The 10,147-nt window shown below is 32.3% G+C and overlaps 1 protein-coding gene across 3 annotated transcripts; it reads left to right on the top strand.

The window, feature by feature from the left end:
• The first annotated feature begins 4,839 nt into the window (after window positions 1-4,839).
• LOC104886011 (glutamyl-tRNA(Gln) amidotransferase subunit C, chloroplastic/mitochondrial) lies at window positions 4,840-9,889 on the top strand. Of its 3 annotated transcripts, none has more exons than XM_010670587.4 (6): window positions 4,840-4,982; window positions 6,798-7,025; window positions 7,146-7,186; window positions 7,773-7,828; window positions 9,355-9,406; window positions 9,499-9,889. In XM_010670587.4, exons 2-6 carry the CDS (start codon window positions 6,822-6,824, stop codon window positions 9,572-9,574), a joined length of 429 nt encoding a protein of 142 aa, XP_010668889.2. In that variant the 5' UTR covers window positions 4,840-4,982; window positions 6,798-6,821; the 3' UTR covers window positions 9,575-9,889. The 3 variants fall into 3 exon arrangements, with proteins under 3 accessions (XP_010668889.2, XP_048495779.1, XP_048495778.1); XM_048639822.1 differs by having other exon boundaries at window positions 4,841-4,982; window positions 6,795-7,025; XM_048639821.2 differs by lacking the exon at window positions 4,840-4,982 and adding an exon at window positions 5,853-6,153.
• Window positions 9,890-10,147: the final 258 nt, after the last annotated feature.

Genomic DNA, 10,147 nt, shown 5'->3' with positions numbered 1-10,147 from the left:
TTTGCGTGACTATGTATAAAATTAGCTTCTCAACCAACTTTTAATCATGTTTTAACTTTTTAAGTATCCACATTATTATATTTGTACCTTTTAAATGTTGAGTTTTTCTTAATATATTTTAATGGGAATGAGAAAATGCATATCAAATTTGTAAAACAGTACCAACCCGAAGCAACGACCGGGCCCAAATACTAGTTTTTAGTTTTAAAGATGTAGAGGTAAGATGTAACTGCTTTGCACTGCGGGGGACTTTTTTTTCACTTTTTTAGAAAAAAAATGAGAGAATCCAATTAGTAATTTTATCTGGTTATTAGGGATATTATGGGTAAAGAGGGTGGACACCAAAAGGTAATGAGTTAACATATATAATAGAGATACTAAGGCTGGAAAAACTGTCCAACCTAATAACCCGACCTGAAACTAACCTAAAAATTCTGAATTCGGGTTGAGATTTTCAATCTGAAAAAGAAAATGGGTCGACCCAACCCAGTCTGAAAATATAATGAGTTGAGATACTAGTATAGTGATGCCATGATGGGGCCAAGTTGCCAACAAACCAAAAAATCATTAGCAACCATGACCATATGTATATTTATCAGTTATCTTTTTAATTTTATTCTATAAAACTAGTTTTATATGCACGTGATGCGTGCGAGAGTGAATACAAAAAAATTAATTTTTTTCTTTTTAAACTACTGGTAAAGTAAAAGAACAATTGACGTACAGATATTTAGTTCACTACATCTATTTTTTATTTTTTAAAAGAAAAACATAAATAATTGTAAAAGTTGTAATTGCAATTATTTTAAGCAAATGTAACCGAATTTTTATCTTGAATAATGCAAAAGTGGGTTTTAATTCCCAAAATATGCCCAAAAAAATTAAAATTCCCTGCGTACCGTCCACGTAGGACGGCATGCGAGAAAATTATTTTTTTTTGTTTTAACCCACGGAAACCGCTACTCAAAGTAGCGGTTTAATTTTAAAATAAACCGCTACTCTGAGTAGCGGTTTATAAATATAAACCGCTACTCTGAGTAGCGGTTTACCTGCGCAAAATATGGTAAGCAGATATTATTTTCATAATAAACCGCTACTCGGAGTAGCGGTTTACAAAAAAAAAAAAAAAAATTCTCGGCACTTGTAAACCGCTACTGCAAGTAGCGGTTTTACTATAAAAAAAAAAAAATCTCGCGTGACATCCTACGTGGACGGTACGCAGGGAATTTTAGTTTTTGTGGGAATTAAAACCCAATTTTGCATTATCCAAGGAAAAAATTCACATTACTTTAGTCTACTTTATTTATCTTTGAAATAACCCAAAAATTAGAGAAGTTGTAATTGCTTTTTTAGTTGAGGATACAATTGTAAAAGAGAGTAAATTCCAAATCCTCACTTCTTCACTTACATAAAACTAGCCTTTATATGCACGCGATGCGTGCGTTAATTTCAAAATTTGTTATTTTATTAAATACTCCATTCGTACTTTATTTATGATTAAACTTAAATGTGAAAAATTCAACAGTTAGATTAATTTAGATATATCAATTCGCTAATGTAAAAAATTAAAAAGGTTGTGAGTGATTGTTAAAATTAATTTTTTTGTGAATGAATATTGAACAGAAAGAACAAAAATTATGAGTTGGTTTAACTGAATTAAAGAGTATCAAAGGCAGTGAATGTTCAAACTTTTCATGTGTACGTTATGAAACTTTTTCCTTGAATAATGCAAAAGTGGGTTTTAATTCCCAAATGATTCCCAACAATATAAAAATTCTCTGCGTACCGTCCACGTAGGACAACACGCGAGAATTTTTTATTTTTTTTTCTACTTAAGTAAAACCGCTAATTGAAGTAGCGGTTTACAAAAAAAAAAAAAAATTGTTTTGTTTTGTTTTGTAAACCGCTACTTCACGTAGTTGTTCATTAATCAAGTAGCGGTTTACTGAAATCCCAACTCCATAGTTTGATATGTGCTTGCAACATTTTGCCAAGGAAAACCGCTACTTTTTTTTTTTTTTTGACGAGAAGGAAAACCGCTACTTGAGATAGCGTTTTATGTGTATAAACCGCTACTGTGAGTAGCGGTTTTGGTGGGCAAAAACAAAAAAAAAATAGTTTCTCGCATGCCGTCCTACGTGGACGGTACGCAGAGAATTTTTATCTTTTTGGGCATATTTTGGAAATTGAAACCCACTTTTGCATTATTCAAGGAAAAAATTTGCACGTTATGTATGCCATCTTTTTTATAAGGTATAAATATTTTGTCCATTTAATTTTTGATTGAAGTATTTGATGCATATACCATTTTAAACTTGTTTTAAATGGCAAGTTGAAATGAGAATTTTTAAATGATTTGTTTTTGTAATTTTTTCATTCCATTAATTAGATCATTAAGGGTGCGTTCTATTCAACTTATTGGCCCTGAACTTATTGGACCTTATCTGAACTGAACTTATTGAACCTGAACTGAACTTATTAAACCTGATTGGAGGCCTGATTCAACTTATTGGACCTGATTGAAACTTATTGGACCTTATTGGAACTTATTGACCTTATTGAACTTATTAGACCTTATTGGCCCTGATTGAAACTTATTAGACCTTATTGGACCTGATTGAAACTTATTAGACCTTATTGGACCTGATTGAAACTTATTTGACCTTATTAGACAAAAAAATTGATCATTAATAACATAAATATTACCACTAACGTAAATACTATCCCTCAAAATTTTCATGGAGTAATAATTATTATAATTCGTCCTTAAAAAAAATAATGATTATTAATTATCTCTTATGATAATTAATTTAACAAAAAAATTTACTATTTATATATTTGCCTATACATAACTTTCACCACTAATATATCTAATAGTCTTGTTTTGATTTTATAAAACACTAGTAGAAAAGCAAAAATTTTAATATGAATAATAAAATAATAGACATAATACAAATAATAATAAAATAATAGACATAATACAAAGAAATAATAAAATAATGTAATTATAATTATTATTGCAAAATATTGTAATTATAATAATTACTATTTGGACCTTTATTGGACCTTATTAGACCTGATTGGAACTTATTGGACCTTATTAGACCTGATTGGAACTTATTGCACCTGATTGGAACTTATTGCACCTGATTGAAACTTATTGGACCTTATTAGACCTTATTGGAACTTATTGACCTTATTAGACCTTATTGCAACTTATCTGAACTTATCTGAATTTATCTGAACTTATTGGACCTGAAACTTAATTTTTTAAGTTGAAAAGAACGCACCCTAAAGGTATATTAGTCACTTCAAAAGAGGACACCACACCTCCTCCCTTGACTTATATAATAGAGATAGAGATATAATGATGGTTAGTAGGCTTATTTGATTTTGTATAAATATAGCGACCCAATTTTAGCTATATATTATAAGGACGAATAATTTTACTAATCATTATTATATGGGTTTTTATAGGAATTTATTGTTCTTTATTCTATCTCCTTGAGGAGCTTTATTACGTTCCAACAACGAATAAGTTTACTAATTATTGTATGGGTTTTGATAGGGATTTGATGTCTCTTATTCTATCTTCGTTAGGAGTTATATTCTTGTATATCTTTTATTATGTTTCTATCCAAATAAATGCAATTTCATAACTTTATGATATCATTTCACCTAAGTATTTAGTGTCTTTTTTGCATTTTTTATCAAAATGATTATCTATTTTTGATACATACGATTATGAAGTTTATAATAATAATTTTTTAAAATTCATATGATCCATTTATATGATGATTTTAGCATTTTCAAAATGTATTTAGTTATATGAACAACAATCACAAACACAATTTCTTAAAATTACAAAAACTCATGAAAAATGAAAAAAAAATTGGCTCATAAAAAGCATAATCGATAAAAAAAAACACATCTATGATAATATATAAAGACCATCAAACTGTAAATGACAATGGTAACACACTTACTATTAGCTACCTAAGAAAAGTACGTTAAAATATCAAAATCGTTGCTTAAACATAGATTATCGAAGAAATAAAATCTAGATTTCTTAAAAACCCACATTATATGTCAATATCCTTACCAATAGAAATGGATCGTAGAGGAAGATGAAGTGAATAGTAATGAAACTAATATCATTGCACATCCTATATTTGTCAACTGGGTTCATAATTTCAACTTTTTTCATCAATCATTTCATTAACATTATATTGTATATAACATTATCATATTTTATTAACATCATATCTCTATTATATAAGGGAAGGAGGAAGGAAGATGGTGTCCACCTTTGAAATTACTAAATTATCCTTAATGATCTAAGTAATGGAATGAAAAAAATTACATAAAAAAATCATTTCCTTTCTCATTTTAACTTGCCATTTTAAACAAGTTTTAAATGGTATATGCAGCAAATACTTCAATCAAAAAATTAAATGTGCAAAATATCTATACCTTTAATTCAGTTAAACCAACTCATTATTTTTGTTCTTTCTGCTCAATATTCATTCACAAAAATAATGTTAACAATCACTCACAACCTTTTTTTAGTTTTTTACATTAGCGAATTAATATATTTAAATTCATCTAACTATTAAACTTTTCATATTTAAGTTTAATCATAAATATAGTTATGTAATAGAATAACAAGTTTTGAAATTAACGCATGCATCGCGTGCATATGAGGCTAGTTGCATGCATATGAGGACCAGTTGTATATTAATTACCAATTTAGGCTATTGGGGATATTCATAATGCAATTCTATAAGGCTACAAAAAAAGCCACAATCAGCCATCACCAACTCAAACCACCACCATAAAACCCAAACGCCACCACAAAACCCCATTGCCCATATCTTCTTAATCCTCGACGGCAACTTCGTCAGCGGCAGTTTTAGTGCTAGTGTCGCCGCCTGCTCCTTCCTTTCACGGGGTTCTCGCGAGTTCAAAATCCCCTCCACTCGGTAATTTAGACATTGTTTTGCTTTAGTTACTCCAAATCTCTTTAATTGCATTTTTTCAACTCTTTTATTGAACAAATCGAACATGAGAATTACATTTGCAATGGTGTTCTTGAAATCTTTGATTTTGTTTGAGCTGAAATTTAAAAGTTCTAATATGAGAATTAATATGAAATCATAATTATATGTTCACTCTCTTATTTAATTAAATATGAGGTGATGAGTTAGTTCCTCAACTCTTAATTTTTAGTTTCATATTCACTAAATTATGTGATTACTTTCACTTGGACTGAATTGCATTGTTAAAAATAAATAAATTATATGGCCGGTAAACAACGTTTATAAATATTACTTTTTTGGTTTTGAGCTAACTCAAACAAACTATTTACAATTTAATATCACTAAACAAATACTTGATGTATGTGCTTTTTGTTGTTCTTGGTAAATGTCTCTCAAAATCCCTAACTTTTTCTTGGTTATTTACCATGTTTGTCAATGTTGTCTTCTTTTTCCTTGTTTCCTTGATGAAATCATACCAAACAAACAATGTCAGAGGAGGAAGAGTTACTTGTACCAAAAAAAATTAAATCAATGAACTTACCTGATTAGTTTTGACAAAGAGTTTTTTAATTAATGTCTCTTATATGCATTGGTAAAAGAAGAGCAAGAAAAATATGGAAGTGGAGAAATATTATGGATTAGAGATGGGAAGAAGATATTGTTTCTATCGTGTTTTGTTGGTTTTTTTTGTTGTAAAGATAAAATTCTAAAATGTGCGGTTAATTGAGGAAGAACTGCAGAGGAATAATTGAGGATTTACAGTTAATTGAAGGTTGGAAAGAGGAAGAGGATGAAGAAGAGTTTCGTGTTTTTCGCCGTGTTGTTCTTTTTGTTATTTTAGTAACTGCTAAGCAGTTGTTAAGGGTTTTGTTCCCCCTCTTTTTTTTTTTTATCTCACTTTCCATTTTAAATTTAAATTGTGGTGGATTTTGTAGTTTTGTTTTGTTGTGGACTTGTGGGGGGTAAAATAGGGGTTTTTATATTTTGGTGTTCCCCTCTAGTTGCCTTATATAATAGAGATCCTAGAGAACCCAATTGTTTCTTCTCCTTGGAAGCTCGACTCGCCGGTTTTCATCTCTCATAGGAGTCCGGAACGCCGGATGAACTAGCCTAGGTGAGCAACTCTCGACTTTCGAATTCTACGGTTTTCGCATGTAAAATGTTTGGGTTCTTTTGTTGCTTTTTTTTCTGTTTTTGTTTTGAGGAAGAAAGGCGGTAAGTTAGTGTTGTTAGTTTATTTAATTTACTTGAGTGTTGAAAGTTGAATTGTTGGGTTGAATTGTTGTTGTGTTGAATTGTTGTGTTGTTGAACTGCTGTGTTGAATTGTTGTGTTGAATATGTTTATTTTTCATTTTATTAGGAAAAATATGTCATCCCAATCTCAACAACAAAGTACTAAGCATTTGATTCCTTGGAGGATGTTGGGTTTCTAGAGTTTGTCGAACTCTAACTAGATGAGCCGGATTTAGAAAATGAGTTGCTCCTTGATGATTGATGTGTTGCCTTATCTAAGCTTTATCTACTTTAAGACATTAAATTTAGTTGTTGTTTTGTGGTATTTTGAACTTTGAACTATTTATGTATGAATGTTTAATTTAGTTAATTTTTTTTTTGCCGAATCCATGCCGTACCCGTTTTTTGCAATTTTGATTTTGCCGTTTTTCGTCCCCGTACCCGTATCCGTGCAACATAGCTCTTGTCTACCATCTAATTTGCGGTATCTTTGCGACCCTGATTGGTTTCTCACAAACTAGCAGCGTTGACGTAAAGAAAACAAGCAGATGACAAGTTGTGGCAGCAGAGCGATGGTTACATTAAGAGCAGGAACAACCATGTTAGCTGGTAGTACAAGAACTAGCACCTTCCCTAGTTTGCTCTTATTGAAGAGAGAAAAACGCAATTGCTCCATTAAATCGTCTTCTCTTGACCCTCCTGATGTGGGTCGTTTGGCTGAAACCGCCCGTATCTCTCTGACTCCTCAGGAGGTAAACCAAAAAACAAATTGGCAATTCTTTTCAGCCGTTTCGTCACACCCATTTATTTAACTATTTGCCTTGATTTGATTTGAGTTGGGTTGTGTTTAGTTGTTTGTTTTCTGGTTGTAGGTTCAGGATTTTGGTCCAAAAATTCATCAAGTTGTTGAGTGGTAATCTTTGCCTTCTTGCCAAATAAAGAACCTGTTTTTCAGTTGCACCCTAAGCTTATGTTATTGATTGCTAATTTTTTTTTTTCTGATTTGGATTTTTGAATTTCGATGATTGATTTGTGTGCTTTCCTGTTACTCATGCTGGACATCAAAAGTATCAGGCTGTTCTTTTATCAAACTTTTCTGTTTATTTGGCAATGAAGTGTCAAGTGTCCATACTCCATACCCATGTTGGAATTTCCAGAATTACACGGGTATTTGAGGTGAAATGAATAGATGGAAAATAGTCTCTCTCTTCATGTTCAGTTACAAATGTTATTTGATCTATCTTATATCTCTTGTGGGCAACAACTTATAAGTTTCTTTCATGCTGATGAATTAGATTGATGCTGCCTTGTGGCTCATTTGATAGCCATAACCTAGTGGGAATCTGCTTATCTTGGTTATTGTATTTTGCGCCCTGGTTTAGAATAAGGGAGGTCTTAATCTGAAATGAGGAAGAGCTTGGTCTATCATATCTTTTTTATTCTACATCCTGGTGCTCTTGTCTCAGTTTTGGTTTTCTCCTTCCCTGTCAAATTTCCAGGTTTGGACAACTTCAAGCTGTAAATCTTGAAAGCGTTGAGCCAGCCCTTCGTTCAGGTATTTGAAATATGCTCTACTGACTGTCTTTAGCTTTTGCAATACTATTCTGTGAAATCAGAATTTTGTTTTGTTTTCTTTACTGCATATATGGTCATAGAGTCATATAATCTTTGTCAAACGAAAAAAATGTTGTCATATAACAATGTCTAGAATATCATCTCTATTTCTTAGCAATGTAAAATTTATGGAGAAGGGTATTTTTCATATATATCGGAAATCATTTCCAGATAGGAAATATTTGCTTCCGGTGTTTTTGCAATAATGACAATTTGGAAAGAAATTACAATCAGGTTTGATAGATCTGCATTGTTTTCAGTTCCTTATCTCACAGAAGAACTGATTTATCAACTTAGATAAGAGATCAGGCAATCACTTTCTCTGCTGCCATTTTTGTGGATAGCTGGCAAGCATTGCACCTTACTAGTAGTGTAGTACCCCTGCCTTGGTATATGTAAATGGAACACAAAAAAGTAAATTGATTTTAGTGGATGTTCTTTCCCCTCATGATTTTTATGCGCTGCCTGTGTGCTGCCTGTGCGCTTGTACTCATTCTTACCCTTGTTGCAGCCAGATGATGCTCTGATTGATTGAATTAGAATTTCTTTTCTATGGGACTTTGAGGTGCTTATAGAGTTTTTAAATGAATGACCTTGATTCTTCTAATTTCTGAATCAGCAAAAGGTTATAGAGCTTAGGTAAATTTGGTAGCATTTAGAATCCTCTGTTGTCGGTGTTGTGTGTTTGTGCACCACCATAATCCTGTTTCTGTTCTCTATGGCATATAATAAGAAATATATTTCATAGATGTTGCTCAGTTCTTTCTGTTTTATATATTCTAGAAGCTTCAAACTAGATTTCATGACAGATAGGAACCACCAATTTTGTCATGTAGATGAGGCGCTACATAGACGGATTGGACATAATTAAAATTAAGTCAAGTGGTGCATCTCTCTGCCACAACTCTGAACAGGATGAAGTATTGAAGTTGAAAACTATACTAGTATCCATTCTATACTATAGTTGGTTCATTTATTTTTGGAACATTTACGAGAAGTGAGAAAGTTGAGATAAAAGACGGGGTGGATATGAAGTGCCCTCAGTTTATAAAAAAAGTTCACCAAACAGGTTGTGTTGCCACTATACCGCCACATTCTAGAAAGGAACTTGTAGCAACTAATTTGGGACGGATCAGACTACTATTGTGATGAAGATTCATTGTAGTTCTGAAAGTGCATTTAGGATGATTCAAATATTTATGAGCTGACAATGCACTCTCCTGCAACTCATGTTAAAGATTTCGCCACGTCACGAGGAAACTTGTGGCACCTTTACTTGCACTGACTTGTTAGACTGCAATACCGCATCAGCAAACTATTGCAAGAGTTGGTTCTGTCTCCATGTAATGAAAACTAGAATTTGGTTATTGGGTATGCTTTAAATTTCCTATATGTGAAATAAAAATATATTTGATTATAGATATGTACAAGTCTCATTTCTTACTAGGAACAAAAATCATTTTACAGATATTGATGGTGACAATTTGAGGGAAGACACGCCTCGAACATTTGAGAATAGGTAAAGTTTCATCTTTTCTTGGCCATGCTGAATCACCTCACTCTTAAATTGCAGATTATTATGTAAAATCATTTTCCTATCTCCTCTTATAGAGAAGCTATTATAGCTGCAATTCCGAGCTATGAGGAACCATATATCAAGGTGCCCAAAGTCTTGAACAAAGAGTAACAACACCTAGGTTCTCGTATCCAAATACTCTGCAGCTGTTCTAGGATACCTAGGCAGAAACATGCACGGGAAGAGTAGCCTGAACTTGTTGCTACTGGTGTTGCTACTGGTGCATGAGCAGTCTGCTTGTTTGAACAACATGTTATTTCGCTCTGATTTATTTCACAAGAATAGAAAGCCATGAAATCCTAGATCTTGTACTTAGATTGTTTCCTTGATGTCAATCATCATGGTATTCTTGGGTTTGTTTCTTTCATCATGATATACTTGGTCTCGTTTCTTTCATCATGGTATACACAAATTTATTTACTTTCACGTGTTAACTTGCTTTCTGTTAAACGCTAACTGTCCCTAATTTATCTGCTTATGCCAAGTTTCGGTGCAGTTGCGTGTACTTCATTTCATTGAAATTGAGTTCATTACCGCGCAGTGGGTAGAAGATCCTTCTCTTTCTCTGTGAAGATAGAATGCAGCCCTTTCCTTTTCAACTGAAATAATGAAGTACTTGCTAAAGTTTAAGCGAAAATGGTAGCAAAACTAGGGCAATTTTAAGCAAATATTTGCAATTTATCA

This window comes from Beta vulgaris, chromosome 2, assembly GCF_026745355.1.
Source record: "Beta vulgaris subsp. vulgaris cultivar EL10 chromosome 2, EL10.2, whole genome shotgun sequence".
NCBI classification, from domain to species: domain Eukaryota; kingdom Viridiplantae; phylum Streptophyta; class Magnoliopsida; order Caryophyllales; family Amaranthaceae; genus Beta; species Beta vulgaris.
This window is presented reverse-complemented; position numbering and strand designations above follow the sequence as displayed.